At 46.4% G+C, this 27,967-nt stretch overlaps 1 protein-coding gene across 4 annotated transcripts in view; it reads left to right on the top strand.

Annotated features, from left to right (window-relative positions):
* Nucleotides 1-4,395: 4,395 nt before the first annotated feature.
* SIDT1 (SID1 transmembrane family member 1) overlaps nucleotides 4,396-27,967 on the top strand; it is a 96,681-nt gene continuing 73,109 nt past the window's right edge. For all 4 annotated transcript variants that reach the window (XM_050932622.1, XM_050932612.1, XM_050932603.1 and 1 more), the window contains exon 1: nucleotides 4,396-5,018. In XM_050932622.1, the coding sequence (XP_050788579.1) occupies nucleotides 4,821-5,018 (198 nt within the window). In that variant the 5' untranslated portion in view covers nucleotides 4,396-4,820. The remainder of the gene's footprint in view (nucleotides 5,019-27,967) is intronic.

Here is a 27,967-nt window from a genome sequence, read left to right as displayed (position 1 = left end):
ATATGACCTAACACTGACTGAATCAAAAAAAAAAGTCTCCAACTTTCAAGAAGACCCTTCCTAGGACGTCAGTTGTTTTGGTTTCCACAGTTTCCAAAAGCCAATTGTTTCTAAATGTCACACTGCAATTTTTCTGTGCTTCTGTTGGTGCTTGTACTCCTAACTTATGCTTGGATGTGGGGTTGTTTGAACAAGGTGTGTATCACACTCTAAACTGTTTGCAACTGACACAGCAAAGTGTGAGCTACAAATACAGAGGAAGCAGTGAGCGGCATAGTTGTTATAAGGTCACCAAGCCTTGTATTGCAGGAAGATTTTGATGTCTCTGGCCTCTCTACATCCACTTTTGGGGTAGGGAGTGGTGGAGGCTGGTCACTGACAGGGCTCACTGGGATCGTGGTCATTGGCTGCCCTGCTCCTGATACCCAGGCTTACCCTCCCCAGCCCCCATCCAAGATGGAATTGTCACTAAGCCTGGCCCAGCTGAGCCCAGGCACTGCAGTGTGATACAGCCATCCTGCCACTAGGTTCTGAGACCCAGGGAGATAGACCCCAGTGGCCCTGGCCAACACCCTACCCAGCTAGTGCAAGTGAAGATATTCTCATTCATATGAGTGTCTAATACTTTTTTTATATATATAACAGCATTATATAGACAGTAAGATTAGCACAAAATAAAAGCAGCATTCATCTCACTGGAAACTTAAGCATGAAGTGGTAGAGAGAGGCTGTCATCACTAGATCTGTAACAAAACAATTGGTTGCAAGTTGAAGTTTTCTACAAGATTTAAAGCACTTGCTCATTGACCATATGGTTGGAATGTAATGTGGTTGAGCGGACACCTAGACACACAGGAGCCCAACACCCCCCCCCAAAGAGCCCCAGCCCTCAAGGCAGCTTCCTACTATCCCCTCCCAGTAGCTCCTGCCTTCTCCTTACCCCTCTCTGATGGTTCAGGTCCCACCCCACTTCCCAGACCCCAACATCCCCAGTTTCAGCAGACTGAGGACCCAGCATGCAAACCAGTTGCCAACTGTGCTCCCAGCATTCATGGTAGTTACAAGGTCACTGTGTGGCCATGCATGCACACAGATTACAGGCACCATTGATAGGGACATGGATGTGCATCATGCTGCCATCTTTGACCGTGGAGTTCCCCAAGGACTGGAATGTCTGCTGAGTCTGGGAGCTTTAGGCTCATAGGTCAGTAATGGGCTGCAGCATCTGAGTTTCTTGTCTGAGCAAACCCATGATGTCCTAATGCAGTTCCCAATGCACCTCTTGGGCCTTTTGCCTCTCCAGCAGCAACCTTTGTCTGCATTCTTGATCATTCTCTATGGTCATGGGCCCAGTGGATCCTCCCTGTAGCCTGGGGGAGGGTCCTTTAGCCAGGGGCAGGCTTGTGCCATCCCAGCTCCTGGAACCCAATGAGAGACACACACCAGATTCCCCACTCACCCAATGTATGTATGTCAACACGTTACCTTGCTGGGGTTAGAGTTAAGGCTTTGCATTGTACTGTGAGCAAGATTACACAAAACAAGCTCTTCGCTTGAAGAGGAAAATCCCTCTTCAGCCAAAATGTCCTGCTGCATTGATTCCTCAGGTACTGCTGGGAAAAAACATTCCTGTGAGGAAGCATAGTGATCTTGTAGCGGGGACTGGTCTGTGTGGGGTACAGAAAGAACTAAAGTGCTGCAGGGAGAGAGAAGGGACAGGGTAGTGCTATCAGCAATAGACCTTGATCAGAGTGTAGCAAATGCTACTGAGTCACTTTTCATGCTTGGGATTGCACCTGAATTTCAATTTCTATTCAAACAGTAAAGTTTAAATAAAATAAATACATAAAATTTAAATGAATACATAAATAAATCGCTTAAGCTAATTTTGCACTAATATTTAAAAAGGATAAATAGGAGGACTGAGATAAGTATAGGCCTCTCAGCCTGACATCAGTTCTGGGCAGAATAAAGGAATGTCTGATAAGGGACTCAATTAATAAAGAATTAAAGAAGAAGCATATCATTCAATTAATGCTAATAAACATGAGTTTATGGAAAATAGATTGTCTAATGATATTTTATTGTGATGAGATTGCAAGACTGATTGATAAAGGTAATCGTGTTGATATAATATACTTAGACTTCAGTAAGGCATTGTTGCCACATGACATGTTGATTAAGAAACTAGAGATATAAAATCAACATGGCACATGAAATGGGATTAAAAATTAGCGAACTGACAGGTCTCAAAGTGTAATTGTAAACAAGGAATCATCACTGAATTGATGTGTTTCTAGTGGGGTCCTGCAGGCATCAGTTCTTGGCCCTCTGCTATTTAGTATTTTTATGATGACCTGGAAAAAAACAAAGTCATCATTGCAGATGTCACAAAAATTGGGGAGTGAGTGGTAAGTAACAATGAAGACAGGTCAGCGAAACAAGATAACAGGCCAGAGGTAAACGTGTACATCTAGGAACGAAGAACGCAGGCCATAGTTAGCAGAAGGGGACCTGTATCTTAGGAAGCAGGGACTTTGAAAAAGACTTGGAGGTTAGAGTGGATAATCAATTGAACATGAGCTCCCAAGTGCAACAAAGTAGCCAAAAGGGCTGATGCAGCCTTGACTGTATAAACCAGGGAATATCAAGTAGGGAAGTTATATTGACTCAGTATTTGGTGTGACCAAACCTGGAACATTGTGTCCTGTTCTGGTGTTCCCAGTTCAAGAATGATGTTTAAAATATGAGTGGGTTCAAAGACTAGCCATGAGAATATGAAAGGATTGGAAAATATGCCTTATGGTGATACAGTAAAACCTAAGAGTTACAAACACCAGAGTTACCAACTGACTGGTCAGCCACACGCTTCCTTTGGAACCAGAAATACAATCTGGCAGCAGCTGAGAGGACAAAAAAAAAAAAAAAAAAAAAAGTACAGTGCTGTAGTAAATATAAGCTAATAAAAATAAGGGGAAAGCAGCATTTTTCTTCTGCGTAGTAAAGTTTTAAAGCTTTATGAAGTCAATGTTCAGTTGTAAACTTTTGAAACAACAACCTTTACATTTTGTTCAGAGTTATAAACAACCTACTCCTGAGGTGTTTGTAACTCTGAGGTTCTACTGTAAATTCAATGAGCAAAATCTGCTTAGTTTAACAAAGAAGAGATTAAAGGGTGATCACAATCTATAAATACCTATATGGGCAACAGAAACATGATAATAGAGGGTTTTTCAATCTAGCAGACAAAAAGATAACAAGACCCAATGGCTGGAAGTTGAAGCTAGACAAATTCAAACTAGAAATAAGGTGCACATTTTTAACAGTGAGAATAATTTTGCCTTTAATTTACAAACAAACCTGATTTCTAAATTAACATTTGAATTCCTGAAATGAAGAAATGCTAGAGAAGTTCGAGGTATGATTTATATGATAAGATTGCTCCAAATTTTGTGTTTTAGTGAAAATTTAAAATAAGTAGGTAAAATCATCTTGTATTTTCCCTCCACTTTTTTTTTAAATGACGGCTCTTGGTGACTTATGCAGTCTTTCTAAATCACCTGTGGCTGAGGCTGAGTTCAAATTGTGTCTTCTTTTAAAGATCAGAATAAAAATCATTTAGACTCACCAAGAGGCGCTAATGCGTCTTACATCTTTCTCCTCGGCAGAAGCATTTACCCATGAAATGTTCCTGACCTGTAAAAAAAAATGCTAGACTAGACCTTTGCTGACTTTCAAACATGTCTATTGGTCTGTAAAGTGTCACGAAACCAGGATTCTCTTTAAAGTAAAAGGTAGCCCCAAGCATAAATTAGAATGGCCATAGGTCTGAAGCAATTGAGCGCTGCAGGCACGGACACTTAGCAGACAGTCTCGCAGCATGGGGAAACCAGATTGCATTGAATACTTGATTTCCAATCCGGGTAAATCAAAACAGACAGCAGAGCTGGAAGAGCAGCATTTAAGATCTGTTTAAAAAGAGGCTCCTTTGAATATGTACATACATTTTATAAAACCTCTGCACTCGTAAAATAACTGGGGCTGTCTGTGTGACAGATGGGAACTATAGGGTTATGATATGAAGGCAGGTCTTGTTATTGACGGTTTCCTGCTTTCGACAAGGCATCTGCGCTTCAGAATTTTGTCCTGGATTTGTTTTACTCGACTGGAGCTTGCTCCCCGTCTCAGCTGGTCGAGGCAATACAAAACCAGGATTTCTGCAGGAAAAAGGTGGCCGGTTTTACTCAAGCTAAGGATGGGGGTTAAACAGGGTCCCCAGGCGCTGAGCGCTATTTTCAGTCCAAGCTCCCCCCGAAAAACGATCCCGTTTGGAAACCACTGGGCTACAAGTGGGGGGGAAAGAACCAGTAATAAAAATGATTACAGCGAGGCCAATTGCTTTGGATTCCTGTCCCTCCCCGGGGGCAGAGCGGTGATCCGAGGGGGCTGTCAGCCTGCAGCACCCCCCCTCCCCGGGGGCTGGCTTCCCCACTTCCCCCGCAGGATTTGTTTTTTAAGAAATGTGCATTTTGCACGATCTTGTACAAATCTCCAGGAAGGCAGCGCTGGGGCTGGGCGGGCGCAGGGGCAGAAGCGAGCCGCAGCCCCTCCAGGGGAGGAAATGAAGGCGAGGAGAGAAAAACCAGTCCGGCCCCGGTATCAATATTTTATCAGTGTGTCAGCAGCAGCAGCCGCGGCTGGCGAGCGCAGCAGGGGATGGGGCAGCAGCCGAGCGCACCGGGAGCCCGGCGCGGAGCTGTAGGCAGCCTCGGGCTCCGGGCGGCTTAAAAGGGCGCTTCGGATCCCCGAGCGCGGGGACCATGAGCGGCTTCGCCTTGCTCTGCGGCTTGCCCTGGCTCCTGGGGGTGCTGCCGCAAGCGCTGCAGGCCGGGGCCGGGGGCAGGAGCAGCCGACCCACCCCCACCAAAGAGGCGGATTTCGACCGGGTCTACGCAGGGACGGTGAACATCAACCGCGAGGAGCTCTACTCCTTCAATTACACCAGCAAGCCGGGCCAGGTAAGGGCTGCCCAGCCTCCATGGCTGGCACTCGCTCCAGCCACCTCCCGAGCCCGCCCAGCTGCCAGGCGGAATGGAGACTTTTTGCTAGGGTGGGAGGTCACAGCACCCTCGAGCTCCTCTCCCGAGCCCTTGCCTGGATTTGGCATCCTTTCCTTTCTCTCTTCCCAGCCATGCAGGGAGTGCTGGTCCCCAGCATAGTGCTCCGTGCCTTGCATCCCCTCCCCAGGAAGGCAGGAAATGCATGGACTCTAACCCCCCGCCCTGCGCTGCGTTAGCTTCCCAGCCCATGCAAGAAATGTATGTACCCCCCTGCCTCGCTGTTCTTTGCCTATGCCCCCTCCCTCATTTTCTGGGGATTGCGTTATTGTGATGTGACTATCTATCCCCAGTCCCCACCTGCAGCTCTGAGCCTTTTCCAGGGCTCCCTCTCAGCCCTGAATTTCCCAAAATAAAAGGAAAGAAAGCACACCGATTTTTCTGGGCAGCCTTCAATTGCATTGATGCTAGCCTAATAAGGTCACATCAGGGGAGATGATAGCGCTGTACCATCGCAATTATGGAGGCAACACACTGGTTTTGTCTAACTGTTCCCAACTTCCTGTGGTCAATGTTTAAAGGCCATAGTGGAATTCAATAACTAACACATGGGCCCTCAAATCTTTTTGTCAGTATCATGTTTCACACTTTAATGTCTAAGATCAGCATTCTCTTCTGAGACATGGGACCATGGATCATTAGTTGAGATGTAAGGGTCTGTATGACAAGTCATTTAGATGATTCACAATAAGAAAAAAAAGGTTGACTGATAGAGGTGTGCTTAATTTTGGTGGTGGTGGTGGGAGGAAACATATGTTCTATCCTAGTTTTTTCTGAAGCATCCTTCCCTATAATATCTAAAGGTTAGAAGTCTTTCCCCATCATCATAGTTCTATATGAATTATCTCATACATTAATATAGTACCTTTACATCCCAAAGCAGTGGTTTTCAACCTGTGTCCATGGACCCCTGAAGTCTGCAGACTATGTCTAAGGTTTCCAAAGGGCCTGCACCTCCATTTGAAATTTTTAAGGGGTCAGCAAATGAAAAAAGGTTGAAAATGACTGTGCTAAAGCAGTAGTTCTCAAACTCTTTTTTCCATGAACCACTTGAAAATTGCTGAGGGTCTCGGTGGACCACTTAATGATCTTTCCAAATGTTGTTTGTACTGTTAGCTAACTATTGTAAAGCGCTTTGGATAGAAGCACTATATATGTATATATAAAAATAAACCCTTAATAATAATTAACTTTTTTTGTTCTGCAAATAAAAGCAGACAGCTCATATTTTAATATCAGTAGTCTTACCGTTCTAATGCAAGGGATGTGCCCCCCATCTCTCTCATTGCAGCAGCCCCCCAGCTGGGACTGGGAAAGAGGGGGGTCTCTCCCCGACCCCAGCAGCCACAGAGCTGGGGCTGGGAAGGAGGCCGTTTCTCCCTGGCAGCCACAGCCCTGGAGCTGGGGAAAGTCGCCTTTTTCTCTGGCTGTCACAGCCCTGCATGTCCCAAATTCCCCCCATTCCCTCTTCTCACCCCACTGCCTATTCACCCTAAGGCCACCATCCATCTCACCTTACATGTGCATCTTCTCCAGGATCCAGGCACCTAATTAGTGGAGCCACGCCTGCACAGCTCCACTAATTAGGTGGGGTGTCCTTCATTCTCCTGTGTGCAGCCACCCAGACGCGCACCTTAGAGGGAACTATCCGTGGACCACCTGAATGGAGCTCATGGATCACGGTTTGAGAACCTCTATCCTAAAGCATACCAATATGGATAGACTTGTCCTGTCTTCAATTATACAGGACAATGGATTAGGGAATATTTTTTGCGAGCTATATTTCTAATGCTCTCTAATAAAACAAAAAAAGGCGTTAATGGATGCTAACAAGAAAAATGGGAGTTTTAAAAGAAATTACACTCTGGAATATAAAGTAATCCAGCACTTTATGGATTTCCCTTCCTTCTCTGCCTCCCCCTCTGAGTGTTATGTAAAATATATCCACATTAAGACTGCAGTGCTATTTCAGCATTTTGTTGATGCTAGTGATCTAACCAAGTTTTGCTCTCCTGGTTCATGAAAGCACTGGATTGAGGAGACTCAGTGCATGTATAAACAATAAGAGTTATTGCAGGGTCTTTTGCTAATTTGTTATATGAGCTATGCTTTCCAAGGTGATTTAGTACTATGATGATGGCCATATTCGTGCATAGCTAGCCAAGTAAACGCTGTAGAGCGAGGGGTTTGTTAATAGGGAATACATTTTTAGTGATTTTAGTTAGTCCATTTTACTGAATTAATTTCTAATATGTTCTAAAGGCATTCAGCTCTCTACTACCTTTAAAAATAAGCCCATAGGCAGGAATGGTGATCAGGGTAGGCAAGCAGCCTACGTTAACTCCCAAATGTCTGGTACATCCCAAGCCCACCTTCTACTTTCATGCTATTGCAAGAATTCAAAGCTCCTGCAATGAGAGAGCCAGCATGTTCCAGGCTCCATTGCAGCTGTGTTCCAAAAACCCCTGTCTTCGTGTCCCATCAGACTTCAGCACAAAGACTTTTGCACTGAAGTTAAAGCTGCAGGGAACACCTGACTTTCAGTAAGATGGAGAGGTCTGGATACTTGAGTAACTAAAGTCAAGCTTCATTTTTTATTCATTTTTTTTTAAATTCAGAATTTTTTCAAGTAGAGCCCTGGGCACACCTGCCTGAAAGGGGGAGGGGGGGGGCAAATGGCCAGCTCCTGGTGGGAATAGGGAGGAAAGTCATTTTGAAAACTTTCTAAAAGGCTTCTAATGTGAGGAGAACCCAGACTGGACCCAGCACAGCCTCTAGGGAGCTTGGTTTATTCAGCCAGAAGCCTACAGTGCTGGCGTCAGTTAGCCTTGTCAATATCCTCTAAGAAACTCTAAGTTGTTAGGGGCAATTGGCATCAGGCATGTGTTTCCCCCAGACAGTGGCAATATAAACCAGCCACAGGGGCTGTGCCAGGGTCAATCATAGGGGGGTTCTTGAGCACAGCTGGGTGTACATAAGTCTATGTTTGGTCCCGTCATTGATTCTGAAAGGTAGGTCTGTCCTAGGGTATTTGTGGTCTCGTTTTTTCTTTGGTTGCTGGTTGGAGGGAGGCTTCACTTTAAACGGAGACCTTATGTGTGTAGCCTGATTCCTTTTGTACCTGGTCTTCAGCTGTAATTTAAAGGAACCTCTCAGGCTCCTTTAACCATTATGAGCTTTGGCTCAGTGAACCTCGAGAGTCTGAGCCGCTATCAGGATTTGTACAGTACTAAAAAATAACACAGCAGAGTTTACCATCTGGTAGTGTACAACTCCTGTGGAAGTTTGACTTAATATTCATTCCCTTTCAACAATCTCTCCTGTCCCCAAAGTGCCTCCAGATAGTGGGTCTGCTAAGCGTGGCTAACTTCATGCTGTGCCTTGGTGTTCCTCCTGAGTTTTCCCCCTTAGCTGTCTGCCATCCATTCAGATTAATTTTGTGTTCTGGCTGACTAGCCAGATGCTCTTCATGCCCTGAGATGGAAACTGATGGGGGCCCACAAGTCTTCTGCATGGATGATTAATCCTAGTTATGGCAAGTCTGTGTTGAGTTCAGGAGTATCTTACTCCTGGAAGGGCTGTAGAGGGAAAACATGATTCTAACTGGCTTCATCTGGCCCCCTACCTCTAGGAAACTCCTCTTCTCTTCACTTCTGAGAAGTGACAAAGTTCCTCTTCTACCTTGGTGGGTCCTGGACTTGTTGGCAGATTTGCTCACCTCAGAGATCTTCCCCTCTGGTAGAACCCACAGTCTGGGTCAGCTCCTCCTGTGTTTGATCAGGAGTTGAGAGGTTTGGGGGGAAACCTGGGCCCACCCTCTATTCTGGGTTCCAGCCCAGAGCCCTGTGGATCACAGCTGTCTATAGTGCTTCTTGTAACAGCTGTATGACAGCTACAACTCCCTGGGCTACTTCCTCATGGCCTCCTCCAAATACCTTCTTTATCCTCACCACAGGACCTTCCTCCTGGTGTCTGATAACACTTTTACTCCTTAGTCCTCCAGCAGCACACCCTCTCCCTCTCCCTCTCCCTCTCCCTCTCCCTCTCCCTCTCCCTCTCCCTCTCAGCTCCTTGTGCTTCTTGCTCCCAGCTCCTCACACACACCACAAACTGAAGTGAGCTCCCTTTTAAACCCAGGTACCCTTATTAGCCTGCCTTAATTGATTCTAGCAGCTTCTTGATTGGTTGCAGGTTTTCTAATCAGCCTGCCTGCCTTAATTGTTTCCAGAAAGATCCTGATTGTTCTGGAACTTTCCCTGTTACCTTACCCAGGGAAAGGGGACCTACTTAACCTGGGGCTAATATATCTGCCTTCTATTACTTTTCTGTAGCCATCTGGCCTGACTCTGTCACAGAGGGCAGATACACAAAGCAGGAGATAAACATTCAGAGAGCCAAAGTAATAATGACAAGACCTGTGGGTCAACATATGCCTTAGCAGTAGGCCTGCTGATTGGGGGGGGGCGGGCAAAGGGGGCAATTACCCAGGGGTGTGGGCGATTTAGAAGGGCGGCCAGGAGCCCCAGCCCCTTTTAAATTGCCTGGGTGGGGCACAGGACTCTTAGGCACATGTGGAATGGTACCAGCAGTAGCGAAGGTAGCTGGGCAGGCACTGGAAGCCTTGGCCATGCTGGAAAAGCATGCCCAGCAGCGCAGGTGCAGCACCAGTCCTGGGGCCTGGAATTGCTGTCAGCAGGCCTGCCTAGCAGACTTTGTGTAGACTCCAGTCAGCCATGCCCATCTCTGTGGCTGCTGGGTTGCAGAATGCCTGCCAGCATGCCTGGAATACAATCAGCCAGGGAGTTGGGCTTCGACTTCTTTTATGCTCTTGCTGGATGGCAGACTGGGAGCAGGACCGTTGTACCTAGCTGGGTCTCCCAGCACCTCTTTGGCTTCTAGAAAGTACTTGGGCCTGACTGACCTCAAGATATATTGAGTGCCTCTAGTCTTTCGCTTCCCATGCTGGGCATAGACACACATGGTTAGAGGAAGAGATGGCATGTGTAAGACCTCCATCTCTCTCATACGTGCATGCAGAGTCTAATGGCTGTAGCACCAGGGAAGATGCTTCTATTCCTGGGTCTGCAAGAGAGTGGCTGTGAGACCTTAGGGAAGTCACTCTGCCTTCCTGTGACTAAGTTGCTCTGTGTGAAAAATGGGAATAGCAGTATTATTAGTATCTCTCAGGTTGTATAATGTCCACAATTGTAACAGATTTCCATTCGTTTGGGCTCCTCTGGAGCATAAATTTCTAGTGCACTTACATCACCCTGCAGGATCAAGCCTATATATAAGATGACCTGATATTGTTTCTCTCCGTATTTGTGATGGTAATTTAGGAATGTGCCCCAAATAGTGATATTAACATATGGTTCTCATGCAACACTCTCCTTGTCTGAACTACATTGGCTGCATTGTCTGTCCCAAAACAAGTCATGTCTCTGAGGAAAAGGTAGAAAGCCAGCAAGCTGCAGGGTCTGGAAGCCCTAGAGCCAGCAGCAGGAGGTGCTCAGTGCCTGTTCACTAGGCTACTCTGCATTGTTTTGCTTCTCTGGAGGGGGACTGAGTGGAAGAAACCACTCTCTTCTTCCCCTTTGCTTGCTTTCTCATGGATTTCTTTGCAGAAGGGCCCAAATACTTTGTCCATTTTGACTGAAGGGCCAGGTTATTCTTCCTAACAGAGGGAAAGCAGCACAGAGCCAGAGGAAAGCTGAGATAGTGACTGTAATTGATTGGCAGAAGTAAGGCACTCAGGAAGCCATGATAGGAAGGGAGGAGCTTAGAATGGCAGCACTTCTCTTTTTCTTTCAGTATGAGCCCTGGAAAAAATTACACTGCTATTCTGGCACTGGAGGAACCAATGGGTGAAATGTGTGTTTGGTGGGACTGAAAAATTTCTGCACATACTTTTTTAAAATAGAAAATATTTAAAACAAATCTGAAATGTTTCTTATGTTGGCACAGTACGGCACACAAAGGGGAACATGGTCCCCACCCTAAGGAGCTAACAAAATTGTTAGATGGCTGGAAGGCTCATCTGAGTTTTCCCATGTAGCCTTGCTAGCAACTGCATTGCTCAAACAGCTGGAAGTCCTTCTTTGTGGTCTTCCCAGCAGCATTCTGAAATTGCTAACCTTGCTCCCTGCATAGCTGTTTGTTTAATGGGGAACTGTTAATTGATTTTTTATTAATTTTTACACTATTACACAAGTGCATTCTGGCACAAATATATTCAAATAACAAAGCCAGTTGTGTGCCCTGCAAAACTCATGCAGGCAATTAAGTAAGTAAACATCTAAATGATGACCTTACTGGGGACCTCAGGGCTTGGGAGAGGGTAAATATGGAATAGCAGTTAATTTTACTAAGTCCTAGTGATTTTTACTCTGCTGGCCAAACAGAGAAGGCTCCATGCAGCTGGTGAGAGAACCTACCCTGCTCCTGTACAACAACCCAGGGACGTTGTGCAGAAAAGAAATATGCCACAGTTATGGAGGAATCCAAGAGAGCTAATTTCTTCATCTCCATAAATTCTGCCAGTCACCCAAACTGCATTAATCATATTGTACCTCCAACCGTCTTCTCTGTGCAGAGCTTTGGCTACTTCCTTGCAAAGATTAACTCCACACAGGACATTCTCTGGGCATGAGGGATGACAAGCTAAAACAGAAATCAGAACCTCACCCTCCTTGAACAAGGTTGGACCAATTGCACAAATGCATAAAATGAAAGCTCTGAGAGACATCTGGGCCATCGTATGTGCCTCAGACCACTGGACATAATGGCTAGTAAAATCCACTAAAGAACAGCATCACCCCTTACTGACCAAATTCATAGGCACCTCTCCTAGAGCAGGCAACTTATCTGCTGGACCCCCAAAAGAGTGTGATAGTCAAAGGATGATCGAGAAACCAAGGCTCTGTGCTAATGATCTTGCAAACTATTTCCCTGTCTCCAGCTTCCCTGTCTTGGGCAAATGCATTGGATTCTGAACACCTCCACTTTACAACAATCTGCTCATATCCTGGCCCCTTCCTAATAAAGATCCAGCCCAGCCCACAACACAGAGTTGGTTCTAATAGGGTTGGTGGATGACACTTTCCCTCTCCCCACCCCTGTGGCTATGAACAGAGTCCAAATCTCAGTGACCCATGATGCTTGTCCTGTCAGCAAGTTTTTGACAAAGTGCTCAGAGGCCAGCTACTGGCTCAGGTTTCATTCCAAATCTGGCTGTTGGTGGTGCAGGTCACTGGAACAGGGGGAATGGCTCCTGGGTCTCCCACCACCCAAGTGGGTGCCCTAACCACTGAGCTATAGAGTCCTTCTCATCCTCTCTCTTTTGCCCTCTGACTCTTTAAATAGTTGTACACAACAGAACAGCTTCAACAGGAGAGATTGAGGGAGCCCTACACCAGACTATCCTACAGCTCAGTGGTCAGAGCATGCACCTGCCGGGTGGGAAATGCTGGTTCAAACCCATTTGCCCCATCACTCAGAGGGGGGAACTGAACCTAGGTCTCCCACCTCCCAGGTAAGTGCTTTAACCACAGGGCTAAAAGTAATGAAGTAGGCAGCACCACATCCCCCAATTTTGTGTGGAGTCACAGCCAAAGACAGGCACTTCCCTGCAGCCCAGACTTCGGTGACTAGCTCCATGAGTGGGGCAGAGCTTAGGATACATCCCTCTCATCAGCATCTGCCATTGGCTAACTTAGGCAGCTCCCCACCTAGCATGCTGGCTTTGGTGAATTTCATTCCATGGTGCCTATCTCTCCCCAGTCATTGTCTAAGAGTCAAGGTGACTAGCACAGGCTATATGAATTGCACTGTTCCAGTGATGAGGTGTTTGGTTGTTGTTTTGTTTTTTAGTTATTATAGTGTTTAGGGGCCTAAAAGTTAGGCATTGCAATGCTGAGCATAACAATACCTATGTCCCTTTATGGGTCCAGGTCCTTAACACTAAGAGTCTATGGGGATTAGCAATAGGAAACAACAATTTACAGAGAAGGTAGGGAGGCAGAAATTGCATCTTCTTGGAGCTCCATATTTATTTTCCTTCAATGACTCCCCACTCAGTTTTGTGTCATTCAAAACAGTTGGGGGGAGGAGGAGGAGAAACGTTCTGCACTGACAGTCAGTTCATTCACTGCCACTGCCCCCCAGCTCAGCTGAGATTCAATTGAATTCTCTGGCTTCAGGAGGTGCTTTAAAGCTTACTGGGCCTGTCGCTCTTGACCACCTCCAAACTGACATAGTTCTGCCCCTTCTGAAGCACTGTCTCTTGCCTGCTGAATTTTGTAACTCAAACAGCTTGTGTGCCTGCACATTAGAGGTGTTCCCTGCTCTGTGCTTTGGCTTCGTGCCCTCAGTTTGTCAGGCCCAGGACCAAGCACTGTTGCAGGCTGAACTTGGAGACGTTGGAATGGGAAGCTGAGCGTGCGTGTGTAGGCTATTGGGGATGTATTCAGGTGCTCTAGAACCTTCCTTTCCCACAATCTCATGTTAGATGGCTGCAGTAACCCTCCCGAGAGCTCTTTCCTGCAGCAGAAACGGCCATTCCTTTTTTCTCTGTCAAATTCCTGTTCCCATAAACCAGGATTCCTATCATTGTCTAAGTACTGTGGCAGCAAGTTTTCCACTTTGACAAGAGTTCAGTTTAGGTTATTAAGTACTGAAGCCACTTTTGTCCCTTTAGCTGTGTGCATTTGCAGTTGGATAATCTTTTCCATTTTCTTGCTGAGAATGAATTTCAAACACTCTCCTGATATCGCTCTAGAGGAGATGGTGATAGAGTTAAACTGTCAATATTTATCTTTCCTCTCCTTTCATGATGTGTTTTACGTGGCACTTGATGTTGCCACCCTTAGTCAGCTGCCTGACTTCTCCACCCACCTTCAAACACAGACGCTCAGGTTCAGTAAATTAAAAAAAGTACATTGGGCCTAGCTCTGGCTGGTGGCTCCAGCAATGAACACAGCAGATGAGCTCAGAGCCAAGAGAGAGTGTAGAGAAGAATTTTCCCAATCAGTCCTGGCTCTGCTTCGTATTTTTACAGCAAGAAGCCCCTGGACAGTTCCTCTATTATCGCAGGCAACTTCCAAGATAAAGCCTAGCTGTTGGAGGGCTTGCCCTGCTTATTAGGACCAGAGGTGAAAGTAAGCCAGTACGCCGTGTCGGACTGGACCGGCTTCTCCAGCAGTGATTTAAAGGGCACAGGTCTCCAGCCGCTGCAGGGAGCCCTGGGACCTTTAAAACACCTCTGGAGCCCTGCCGCTGCTACCCCAACCCTAGCCCGAACCCTGCCTCCCCAGGGTAGCGGAAGCCGGGCTCCTGCAGTGATTTAAAGGGCCCAGAGTGCCACAGCAGCCAGAGCCCCAGGCCGTTTAATTTGCCTCTGAGCCCTGGAGCTCCCAGCCGCCTCTGCAGCTGGTAGCTCTGGGATGATTTAAGAGGCCTTTAAATCTTGAAAGGCCACGCCACTTCCTGTTGAGATCATGTCTCTTCCGATTGTGGCCCCACACTGCTCAGGACTCCAGTGTACCGGCAAGTCCTTTAAGTTACTTTCACCCCAATTAGGATATTGCTCTAAAGCCAGGAATGGACTGTCCGCTCCTCTACACAGCATCATGAACCTGCATGCAGATTGCTCCTTGTAGGAATAATCTCTGCATGGGATGTGCCTGGAGCTGTAGCTGTCCAAAATGCAAGTGTACCATGATACTTTTGTTTTGGGGGAGACTTTGGAACAATGCTGGAATATGGTTCTCAGAAATTGGAAACCCTCAACCACTTGTTTGTGGCAGTATTTACTGGCATCCTTTTACTTGTTTAGTGAGTCTTCAGGAGTTGTCTACTTTGGAATACTTTATGGTCCAGGACATTTAGAATTCCCTATGTCTTAAAATAGCTCAGAGTCTGGGGATAGAAGTGGGGAAGGTGGTTTCTTTTTCTGAACTGGATTGTTGTTTTTACCAAGGCAGGACAAGGCACTGTGCTGCTCTCTTGGATGGGGATAGGGTGATGTCCCTTGGTTTCTATGGTTTTAATTAGCTTACTTGCTCTATCTTGAGGGAAGGCATTTAGAATCCTAGACTATTAGGGTTGGAACAGACCTCAAGAGGTCATCTAGTCCAATCTCCTGCTCAAAGCAGGACCAACCCCAACTAAATCATCCCAGCCAGGGCTTTGTCAAGCTGGGCCTTAAAAACCTCTAAGGATGGAGATTCCACCACTTCCCTAGGTAACCCATTCCAGTGCTTCACCACCCTCAGCTACCTCAGTAACTGAATGCTTTCGTTTTGCATTCTGTTCTCTTTATCTGTCCTCTTGGCACAAAAGTCAATTACAGATCTGTGACAGATAAGACAGACAAAGTAACTCTTGGAATTCATAGGGACACATGGAAGTATCAGTATGTGCTCACTTGTATAACTGTTGTTAAATCTGTGAAGGGTTATGCTGGTTGTATAATCTATAAATTATTATGGTGAAAAAGGGATTATAGCTGGTTAAGCGTGGTCTGCCCTAAGCAACGAGTTGCCAAGTTTTGGGCACCAGACCCTACTACCCACCACGCTGCACATTTCCACCGATAGAATCTGTGTCTCCCCAAGGATGTTCTATCTCCAGCGGATGAATCATAGAATATCAGAGTTGGAAGGGACCTCAGGAGGTCATCTAGTCCAACCCCCTGCTCAAATCAGGACCAATTCCCAACTAAATCATCCCAGCCAGAGCTTTGTCAAGCCTGACCTTAAAAACCTGTAATGAAGGAAATTCCACCACCTCCCTAGGTAACCCATTCTAGTGCTTCACCACACTCCTAGTGAAAAAGTTTTTCCTAATATCCAACTTAAACTTCCCCCACTGCAACTTGAGACCATTACTCCTTGTTCTGTCATCTGCAACCACTGAGAACAATTTAGATCCATCCTGTTTGGAACCCTCTTTCAGGTAGTTGAAAGCAGCTATCAAATCCCACCTCATTCTTCTCTTCTGTAGACTAAATAATCCCAGTTCCCTCAGCCTTTCCTCATAAATCATGTATTCCAGCTCCCTAATCATTTTTGTTGCCCTCCGCTGGACTCTTTCCAATTTTTCCACATCCTCCTTGTAGTGTGAGGCCCAAAACTGGACACACTACTCCAGATGAGGCCTCACCAATGTCGAATAGAGGGGAATGATCACGTCCCTCGATCTGCTGGCAATGCCCCTACTTATACAGCCCAGAATGCCGTTAGCCTTCTTGGCAACAAGGGAACACTGAGGTAACGCACTAGACACCTGTCTCCTCCATATTAAAACACAGAGCCAGAGCTGGACCAAGAATATGGAACACAGCCATGAGGAATAAGACTGACCGATAAGCACTCACAGCCAAGTGTAAATCTCACTTCTGTGTGTCCAGGCTTTCCCTCCCTTCGTTCTCAGATTCAGATGTTAAAAATCAAAGGGAAGGAAGAGAGGCACTGGTATCATTTTAAGTAATGGGAGGCACATTACCTGGCCCTCATCACCATAGTAGCAAGCGTCTGGATGGACAAGAACCTTCAGTGCATATCTGGCCAGTTACTTCATATCACTGAAACAAAGATTCTGTTTCAGGATTTTTTCTGAGCTTTTAATATGAGAATTTTGGTAGGGAATGGGGAGGGGACAGGCAGAGATGGTTGCAGCAGGGGTAATGCTAATTGTGTGTATGGGGGAGGGGCTATTTTCATCTCAATGGGATCATCTGAATGAGTCACTTAAAATCTCCTTCATATTTTGTAGATATCGCTCACATTCAAATGGTCCCATTTTTGGCCTATGCTTTAGGAAGCAGCTGCTGTTGCATAGAGGGAGGGTGCAGGGAGAAGCGTGAGACCTCTCTCTACCCTTTTTCACTTCACAAGTGTCCCTAGCATCTGCAGGGGATTGCATCAGAGATTTTGCACTGAGGCCAAAACCCTCTTTTCCCCAGCCTGCAGGGGGAGGGAAGGAGGGAGATGTTTTCTCTTTCCTCCACCTCCCAGCAGAGTAATTACAGTATGAATCATGGAAGATTAGGGTTGGAAGGGACCTCAGAAGTTCATCTAGTCCAACCCCCTGCTCAAAGCAGGACCAAGTGGAGATGTAGGCACTGCATCTCCACTACCTATCCCCTATGACCGACAGGAGGCTCCATATAGTAGGCTTCCCTCTGGGAGACCATAGAGTTGAGCTCTCTGCCACCCAGGAAGTGTGCAATCCATACATGCAGGGCTGGTGCAACCATTTAGGCAAACTAGGCGGCCGCCTAGGTGAGGAGGTGGAGGTGAGCTGGGGTGGGGGGGGCAAGGGGAAGGTTGCCCACAATAACGAGAGGGGGCGCACAGGGGAACCACTCCCTACCCCAGCTCACCTCCGCTCTGCCTCCTCCGCTGAGCACACAGCCCAGCTCTAAGTCTCCTCAAATCAGCGCGGCAAGCCTGGGTGGGGAGGAGAATTAGAATGGCGCCGGCGTGCTCAGTGGAGGAGGCGGAGTTGAGGTGAGTTGGGGCGGGCTACCCAGGCAGGCTTAGCTTCCGCAGGAGGTCTCCCCAGGCAGGGTTAGCTGCTGTGGCGGGGGAGGGGGGAAGTCTCCCCAGGCAGAGTTAGTTGCCACGGGGGGACGGGAGAGAGACGGGTTAGCTGTCACGGTGGGGAGGTAGCTGCTGCTGGGGGGGGGGGCTCCTCGGGTGGGGGGCTGAGTTAGCTGCCATGGAGAGGCGGGGTTAGCTGGGGGCTGCAAGGTGGAAGTTTTGCCTAGAGTGTGAAACTTCCTTGCACCGGCCCTGCATACATGGGTACCCCCAAATCCTCCCTGCCTGATTAGAGGAACCCCACTGGGGTGCCCTTTGCTCCCCAAAGAGGGAAGCAGACTTTGCCCCCCTGATACCGCCCCCCAGGCTCAGCAGACCCAGAGTATGAATCTAACTAGAACTGATAACATTGTCCCATGGGAAATGCTGCTGCCACTGCAGCGCTGACATCCCCACTGTGGCATTCTCCAGCGTGGGGATGTGGGGGCCATGGGGAAGCTTGGCGCTTCCTGGCCCTTGCGCTGCAGATAGATAAAATAGCTTTTCCTACCGGAAACAAACAGCACAGGTTAGACAAGGGTGCAGCCCAGGAGAGGTCTGTGCTCATGGGTGAGGTTAGTGCTCCTGACTTTAGATAACGACAGGATTAATAATTTACCAACTTGCACAAGCAAGATTGCTTAGAGGTCTGTGTTTCTGGCCAAAGCCTTGTCAGGAAGAGAGATGGCAGTGCATGGGCAGGCCCTTTGTCTGGTTTTGACCCAGATGGTCCCTTTTTTGGGGTGGCTTGTCCCCTGTCTGGTACTGAGATATACTCAGGTGTGGGTTTGTCTGGCATTGGCCAAGGGAATGCCAATTTGAAGAGTGCATCCCTCCACCCCTGCTGGCATAACCTGGCACACACTAGGCATGTGAGGTCATGCTGGTGGGGCTAGAGTGGTATGATCTGCAAATTGGCATGCTCTATATGGTGTGACCTCATATGCACCGGACATGTCAAGTCATGCAGCAGAGGTGGTCCCATGTTATTTCTGGACTAGCTGGTATTCTGGGAATGCGTGAGTGTTCACACTAATGGTGCGTGAGGCAGGTTCAGGACAGCTGGATTTTAAACAGGATGCCAGCAAGCCATGGTTCTGGATGGAATGCTCAGGATGGCATCTGGGCTGTCCCATATTGCACCAATAGGACTCTACTTAAAGTGTAGAATAAAATGTAAAAAGAACGTAGGCAATGTGCAGGTAAAAATACAGACTTTACATCTCAGTGTATCTACAGCTCTCCTCTTACTCCAGTTTTTCTAGGATCAGACGGGAGATGTTCTGAAGTCAACCTCAGTTACTGCCTCCCTGGGTGATCCTCAGTGTGTCCCTTCCCTTCTGTGTGCCTCAGTGTCTGCACCTGTAATATGGAGATAATACTTGGAATCCTCATTACAAAGGATTCCAAAGCAATTTGCTGTATAAAGTATGTAGGATATACAGAGAGCGGACTAGTGTTTTCAACCTGAGGCCAAGGACCAACGATGTCTGCAGAGCATTTCCAGGTGACTCATGAAGCTGTGACTGCCAAAATTATGAAGCATCTGTCTTCAGGCAGCGACAGTTCCTGTTAGTAATAACCTGGTCTGGGTGCCTCTTGGAATTTCCTGAGGTGTCTTTGGCCAAGTAAGCTTATAAAACCAAGCACCATATGCACCTGCTTCAGGCCTTTCTTTGAAGGAAATTCACTTGTAATCAGATCTGCACAGGGCATCAAAACTGGAGGGGTCACAAACTCAAAAGGACAGAAGCAGTCCACGCAGTGACCTAGAGTGATGCGAAAAGTGGAGAATGCAGACAACAGATGATAACGTTGCCATTAGTAAGCATTTCCTGTATGTCATATTACTAGCTATTCAGAGGTTTCAGAGGGGTAGCCGTGTTAGTCTGTATCAGCAAAAACAATGAGGAGTCCTTGTGATTATGCCCAAATAAATTTGTTAAGCTTTCGTGGGCTAAAACCCACTTCATTAGATGCATGGAGTGAAAAATACAGTAAGCAGATATAAATATAGAGCACATGAAAAGATGGGAGTTGCCTTACTTTTTTTTTTTTTTTTTTTTAAGCTCTGAAATAAGATGCAACAAATAGGAAGAAAGCAGGATGAGGGCGGGGATGATGATAAAAAGAAGGTATGTTATCCTGACTGGATCACTCCAAGTAAAGATGGCGCTTTTTGAGGAGCAAACACTAAAAAACAGCTCACAGTCAGACACTACAGTGACTTTGGCATTATTTAAAAATACAACAACAAAAATGCCTAAATATACACAGCAACACAATGCAATATAACCCAGCACCAGCAAAAAAAGGCAATTCCAAAGCTTCAACACCCTGCAATGGTTTCCCATCTCTACAATTACCTCCCCCTACACCTTCATTTTGGAATACCGGGGGAGGGGGTTAAGTTTTGCAGCACACCCTGAAGATCACTGGATTTGGTCTATTTCTGATTCTTGTGCATGTATGTGAAAATTCCAAAGCCTGAAAATGCCCTGGCAACAGCCCCAGCTTATGTATGCCAATGAGGCTTCAGCTCACGAGCTGCTGATCCTGAGTGTGGTGCTGTGGCATGGGGAGAGAGGAGGTCTCCCAGATAGGTAGATCTTAAGGCATTTATGGCTTTAAAAGGCAAAACCCAACACCCTTTAAACTAAACCCAGAAACCCACAGATCACGGAGCACTGGCTTACCAAGTGGGACACCATATTCTGGCTGGTTTTAAGGTATAGTGCCATGCAGGAGAGCTTACAAAGGGACAGCGCTGGGCAAAGGTAATTGGTATGCTAGGGCTGGTCCCATCTTTATTCTGTCTCAGGACTCGCATATTGTATTTGATCCAGTGTTGGATAGTGATGGTTGTCTTATAGGCAGTTCAGCAGCCTTGAGGAGGGATTTCTAGGAGAAGAGGGTAGTGGCCTTATAGATTAATTCAGGGAGGAGGTGCCATAGGCATGTAGCAGCATGGAGGACAGTGCTGAGTAGTCTATGGGGAGAAATGGGCAGTTGAGGTCTGCATCAGGTGGTGGAGCAGAGATGTGAGGTCGTTGACAAGAGATGAGTGGTTAATCAGGAAGGATTAAAGCCGAACAGGGCTTTGAAGCTTGAACTCTGGTGGAAAGCAGGGAGCTGTTCAAAGAGGAGAGCCAGCATCAGAGTGATGATCATAGCAGCTGCATTGTGTATGGACTGGAGGGGGCAATATGGGTATCCAGGAAGAAGTGAACTGCAGCAGAGTGTGTTTTAGCCATCTGTTCTAGAGGTTACCCCAAGTGAGCCAGTGAGAAGTTGGGAGAGAGCAGGGGGTGAACGTGGAGGAGTTTGCTGGGCTACAGTAAAATATGCTTTGTTCAGTAACCTAGCTTTGGCAGGACCTTACGGATGAGAGGCTCTGACACAGCATTTCCACTTCTGCAGGTATGATTTCGATTAGGTTTCTGTGGATGGGACATCAAATGAAAAATAGTAAATAAACTCACCCTATTCAGTAACATTCCTGGGGAGCAGGAAAGGAAAGGTGTGAGAGTAACAGCCTAGTGAGCGGTGTTGTAGTAAAAGCTCTTGGATGAAAAAATTAATCTATTATTAATATGAGGCCTACAGGACTTCTCTGGGACAGTATTAAAAGATTAATTAGGGGTTGCTTTCTGGTCAGCTGTACTGCAGAGTGTGTCCTGAGGCCTTTACACGTTGCAGCTTCCTCCCAGGGTGTCAGAGTGGCAGATACAAAGCTCTGTAATGATCCTGTGTTGTTGAGGGGAGAGGGGTGTGTGTGAATGTTCAGTGCAGTAAAAACAAAGATCCTTCTCCTCCCATGAAATGGTGGACTGCCTTTCCAAGAGGTGAAATGTATTATGGAATGGCTCTAGTAACTCCATCTGTTTGGTTGCATCAGGGTGTCTGTTTATAATCGCAGTTTGCCCCCTCTGGGCCCTACTCAACAAGTATATAGCATTTTCTGTTTGTAATAAGCTCTCTCTGTTTGCCCAGGGAGCTTTCACACATTATTGTACACAATTTGTTAAAACTGGGCTAGGTTCCACTAGTGCAAATCACAGCTTCCTTGGCTACCTTAGGGGCTTGCAGCTGCACCAATTGCTAAAACTGGGGCAGTTTCAAGTGTAGACAAGGCCTATGAGAATGACAAGTGTTTGCAATGTGTTTGTAGAGTAAACTGTGAAAGATGCCTAGGGCCGCATTCATTTTCCATTTTTATTTTATTTTATTTTCCCCCAGGAATTTATCAGTGTTTATTTCCACAAGAACAATAATAGGTGAAAATCAGTGCAAAAAACCTAATAATTTTTCTGGGCAAATACTGGGATTTATATTGGTGGTTGGAAAGATGGGGAGAAAGTATTCAGTAGATAAAAGCTTTGAATTCTGTTAATCAATGTGGTTTGCTGCAGAACTAAAACAGAACTCAAAACACAATGCCATCTCTGAGTTTAAGAAAACAATAGATCTCTAATCCCCAAATAAAACTTTTCATTTGAATAAACAGTTTACTGTTGTAGACTTAGAACTACTAGTCTATAAATATTTACATTTAATAATTGGGCCACACCATTTGCAGTGTACACACTCATCTTCATCCTTTTCTCTCTCTCTCTCTCTCTTTTTTTTAAACTTTCAAATACTTCCTTGTGTTCTGAAACGTATTCTGATACAGATTTTTGTTTTCTTCTCATTTAAGTGTGTCATCTTTAGACTGTTACCTGCTAACAGCTTGAAATGTGTACATAGTGGGTGTGAGATTCATCAATACGTGAAGCAGGCATGCATGCAAGCTCTGAAGTGCGTGTGAGTCTGGTTTATTGTGTGTATCTTCTAGACTAATAGTCTTACTTCAACAGGCAGCTTTGCATATACACACAGACTAATGTATTATTGTAATATATAGATCTCATGCAATATATTGTACCTTCCTAATAAGACAAGTTATTTTTGTATATTTGAATGATACAAAAGTAGGGTGAAAATCAGAAAAAAACAAATAATACTTTTTGTAAAACCTGGGAATTTTTCAGTAAAAATCATTTTAAACTGAAAACCAAGGGGCTTAAAGATGCCTAACCACATTCATGCTTTGTACCTAGTTGCACACCCTTTAGGAACGAGGGGGAAGAGGGAAGGTTCTGGGATGAGAATGAGCTGAGAACATCAAAGAGACCTGAAAGGTATAACAGTGCTGCAAATCCAGGATAGAGGAGTGAGCATCGGCTGGATCTGTGAAACCTTCAGTCTCTACAGCTGTCAATCACGAGCACCTTCCATCTGTTAGAACCTGCAAGGCTGGAAACTGTGACCATGGGGGTTCTGGGCTGCTCAGGCCTCTGCATTGCCATTGGAGGTTTAGGCTGGGCTCCCATGGGAGAACCCTGCATGGCTGGCCTTGGCAGAAAGTATTGCCCAGCAGGACCTGAGTGGTGGCCCCTCATAGCCCACTGATTGGCCGCTACCACTGTTTCAAACAGGATGGAAACCATGAAGGGAGCTGTCTGAGCAATAACATAGACTGCCTGCCCTTGTCTGCTTCAGACCCTGCTTGAGATAGACCTCAGGCTCCAGCTCCTGACCCTGTTTTGTCCTTGACTTCATTATTCAATTGCTAATCTGCCCTCAACCTTAATCTCCTGTTAAGCAGACCCTGCTTGCCTCCTGACACCTGATCCTTAGTCTGTCCACTGGCCCGTCTCAGACTCTGACCTCCTGGTACCTGACTCGGCCTGACTCCCACCCTGACCACTAGATCTGACTGTCTATGTTGCAGTCATGACCCCATCAGTTCAACACTTTCTTTTGAGGCTCAAAAAACCTGAGGCCTAGAAACTAATCAAATCAGAAGGGTTGGGGGAGGAATTCAAGTCACAGGGTCACTGGAGTCGCCTACACCAGTCTCTGTTGCTAGGACCCCACAGTGAATCTGGTTCCTTATTTGCAAGCAAGACGAATGTGTGTCCTGCCACGGCTTTTCTGGCCAGCGTACAAGAATGGGTTGAATGTGGGAGTATGTGTCCGTTAACTCTGTGTGACTTCTTCACAGTTACTATGCATTGAGACCACTTATCTTTTTTAATTAACTAGCACTTCTTGTTTGCTCTTCCAAAATGCAACCATCCAACCATGCCTCTTAAATGAACACAAGTTACTTTTATTTGGAACAAAAGAAGGAGAAGAACATAACAGAAGTAATTCAAGTTACAGTAACACTTTTTTCAAAATGTGTGTCAGGTTTGATCTAGGTAAACCTGGCTCTTCCTTAATCAGTGATACCATTAGCTATACAGTCAGATTATAGGCCCTAATATTGCAACTGTACTCCTAGATTAGTGTTTTGGTAATATTACAACCGCTCCACTTCCAGCAGGTGTTTCAGCCAGAGTTATGTGAAAGGAAATCCATCAAGCCAGCTTGACTGTGTTGTATGAACCATATTCAGGGGAAAGGGGGCGGGGAGAGAGAACACTAAGATTAATTAAATCACATTTATAGCTGAAAATGACTACTTCATTTGAAGGCAGCTGTCATCATTTCAAAGCCAAGAGTTAGTCTCTCAAGGATGTAGCCGAACTCTGCCTCTGTCATTGGATTTATTATATCCCTGCCAGCCTAGCAGTAAACCCCACCGCACATGTATATTCCAACCCTAGCTGCTGAACTGTACTGATAGGCATGACGTAGACATGCTGACGGTGTCATCACGTGTGAGTGCCTACAGTCAGCGCTGAAAGGTGGGTGTGGTATCATCCGTACATCCTCCATTGGGTTTGATAGGCTCCTCTGGTAGGGAGATGGACTCTGATCAGATGGGTCCCTTCTATCTATCACAATGATCCCCCTTCTCAGAGGGTTAGAAATTCAAAGGAACCCTCAGAGCATATGCAATAAAATATAGAAAGGTCATGTCACTGGGGGCTGGCCTGCACTCTGGGGCTAGGGGAGGGAGGCCGTGCCGCCCGCCCAGCTGGGTGTGTGTGCACTGCCCAATCTCCTGGTGCTCCGGGGCTGGGGTTCAGGGAGCACCGCCTGCTCACCCACCCAGTGTTCGGGGCTGCAGGGGCTCAGGTGGTCTTGGGGGGTGGCCCTCTGGGCTCTGCTGGCAGTGGCAGGGCCTCGGGCAGAAGGGGTGGTCCTGGTTGGGGTCTAGCCTTCCTGAGCCCAGGGTTCATCCACTGCCCATGAGTGACATCCTCCTCAATATACATGGCTCATTTCTCCCCTGCATCCAAGTCCTTCAGAGTGCACAGAGGAGGATCAGAAGGGAGCTGTTATAGCTCCCTTATTATCTGCTGGCCTGGCCTGGGTGTTAAGTTGCCATGTAGCTGATGTAAGATGCCAGTAAAAAGAGAGCTTTGTCATGCCATGCCCCCATTTTCCCACAGCATGTCCCTTACACTGGGATAGAGTGGGGCAGCTGCCAGCAGGTATTCTCCAATGGCCATTTATGGCAGAGAATCTGGCCCTCTTTATGCTGCGTGGCACAAAGATTGCACCAAGAGAATCTATCCCACAATACCTGAGGTGTTGAGAAAATTTAGCAAAATAAGTGTCACAGAACTGGATTTATATAATATGTGCTGATCATGTTTGGTTTAAGTTTACAGGTGAGAGCAACAAGGGTGATGTTGCAGTGGGCTTCTGCTATAGACCACCAGAACAGGAGGATGAGGTAGATGAGGCTTTCTTCAGACAACTAACTAACTAACAGAAGTTGCCAGATCACAGGGAGACTTCAATCAACCTGACATCTGCTGGGAGAGCAATACAGCAGAGCATAGACAATCCAGGAAGTTTTTGGAGAGTGTCGGGGACAACTTCCTGGTACAAGTGCTGGAGGAACCAACTAGGGACCATGTTCCTCTTGACCTGCTGCTCACAAACAGGGAAGAATTGGTAGGGGAAGTAGAAGTGGGTGATAACCTAGGCAGCAGTGACCATGAGATGGTCGAGTTCAGGATCCTGACAAAAGAAAAAAAGGAGAGTAGCAGAATACAGACCCTGGATTTCAGAAAAGCAGACTTAGACTCCCTTAGGGAACTGGTGAGCAGGATTCTCTGGGAGGCTAATATGAGGGGGAAAGGAGTCCAGGAAAGCTGCTTGTATTTCAAAGAAGCCTTATTTAGGGTGCAGGAACGAACCATCCTGATATGCAGAAAGAATGGCAAATATGGCAGGCAATCACCTTGGCTTAACAGAGAAATCTTCAGTGAGCTTAAACACAAAAAGGAAGCTTACAAGAAGTGGGAACTCGGACAGATGGCTAGGGAGGAGTATTAAAAATATTGCTCAAGCATGCAGGGGTGTAATCAGGAAGGCCAAAACACAATTTAGAGTTGCAGCTTAGCAAGAGTTGTGAAGGTTAACAAGAAGGGTTTTCTATAGGTATGTTAGCAACAAGAAGACGGTCAGGGAAAGTGTGGGACCCTTACTGAATGTGTGAGGCAACCTAGAGACAGATGATATGGAAAAAGCTGAAATACTCAATGCTTTTTTTTGCCTCGGTCATCACAGACAAGGGATGATCCCAGACTGCTGCACTGGGCAACACAGTATGGGGAGGTGGTGAGCAGCCCTCGGTGAAAGAACAGATTGACTATTTAGAAAAGCTGGACATGCACAAGTCCATGGGTCCAGATCTAATGCATCTGAAGAAGTTGGCTGATGTGATTGCGGAGCCATTGGCCATTATCTTTGAAAACTTGTGGCAATCAGGGAGGTCTGAGATGACTGGAAAAAGGCAAATATAGTGCCCATCTTTAAAAAAGGGAAGAAGGAGAACCCGGGGAACTACAGACCGGTCAGCCTCACCTCAGTCCCTGGAAAAATCATAGAGCAGGTCCCCAAGGAATCCATTTTGAAGCACTTGGAGGAGATGAAGATGATCAGGAACAGTCAACATGGATTCACCAAGGGCAAGTCATGCCTGACCAACCTGATTGCCTTCTATGATGAGATAACTGGCTCTGTGGATATCGGGAAAGTGGTGGACGTGACTTTAGCAAAACTTTTGATATGGTCTCCTACAATATTCTTGCCAGCAAGTAAAAGAAATATGGATTTGACGAATGGACTATAAGGTGGCTAGAAAGCTGGCTAGATCATTGGGCTCAATGGATAATGATCAACAGCTTGATGTCTAGTTGGTAGCCGGTATCAAGCGGAGTGCCCCAGGGGTCTGTCCTAGGCTGGTTTTGTTCAACATAGACATAGACTTTTAGGTCAGAAGGGACCATTATAATCATCTACTCTGACCTCCTGCACAACGCAGGCCACAGAATCTCACTCACCTGCTCCTGTAATAAACCCCTAACCTATGTCTGAGCTATTAAAGTCCTCAAATCATGGTTTAAATACTTCAATGTGCAGAGAATCCTCCAGCAAGTAACCTGTGGCCCACACTGCAGAGGAGGGCGAAAAGCCCTCAGGGCTTCTGCCAATCTGCCCTGGAGAAAAATTCCTTCCTGGCTCCAAATACAACAAGCAGCTAAACCCTGAGCATGTGGGCAAGACTCACCAGCCAGACACCCAGGAAAGAATTCTCTGTAGTAACTCAGATCCCACCCCATCTAACATCCCATCACGTGCCACTGAGCATATTTACCGCTAATAGTCAAAGATCAATTAATTGCCAAAATTAGGCTATCCCATCATACCATCCTCTCCATAAATTTATCAGGCTTAGTCTTGAAGCCAGATATGTCTTTTGCCTCCACTGCTCTCCTTGGAAGGCTGTTCCAGAACTTCAGTCTTCTAATGGTTAGAAACCTTCATCTAATTTCAAGTCTAAACTTCCTGATGGCCATCTTCATTAATGATCTGGAGGATGGGATGGTTTGCACCTTCAGCAAATTCGTGGATGACACTAAGCTGGGGGGTGAGGTAGATAAGCTGGAGGGTAGGGATAGGGTCTAGAGTGACCTAGATAAATTGGAGGATTGGGCCAAAAGAAATGTGATGAGGTTCAACAAGGACAAGTGCAGAGTCCTGCACTTAAGAAGGAAGAATCCCATGCACTGCTACAGGCTTGGAACCAACTGACTAAGCAGCAGTTCTTCAGAAAAGGACCTGGGGATTACAGTGGATAAGAAGCATGATATGAGTCAACAGTGTGCCCCTGTTGCCAAGAAGGCTAATGACATATTGGGCTGCATTAGTAGGAGCATTGCCAACAGATCAAGGGAAGTGATTATTCCCCTCTCTTCAGCACTGGTAAGGCCACATCTGGAGCATTGTATTCAGTTTTGGGCCCCCACAAATTGGAGA

The sequence above is a fragment of the Gopherus flavomarginatus genome, chromosome 1 (assembly GCF_025201925.1).
Source record: "Gopherus flavomarginatus isolate rGopFla2 chromosome 1, rGopFla2.mat.asm, whole genome shotgun sequence".
NCBI lineage: Eukaryota > Metazoa > Chordata > Testudines > Testudinidae > Gopherus > Gopherus flavomarginatus.
The sequence above is the reverse complement of the archived record's forward strand: the minus strand, read 5'-3'. Positions and strand labels throughout refer to the sequence as shown.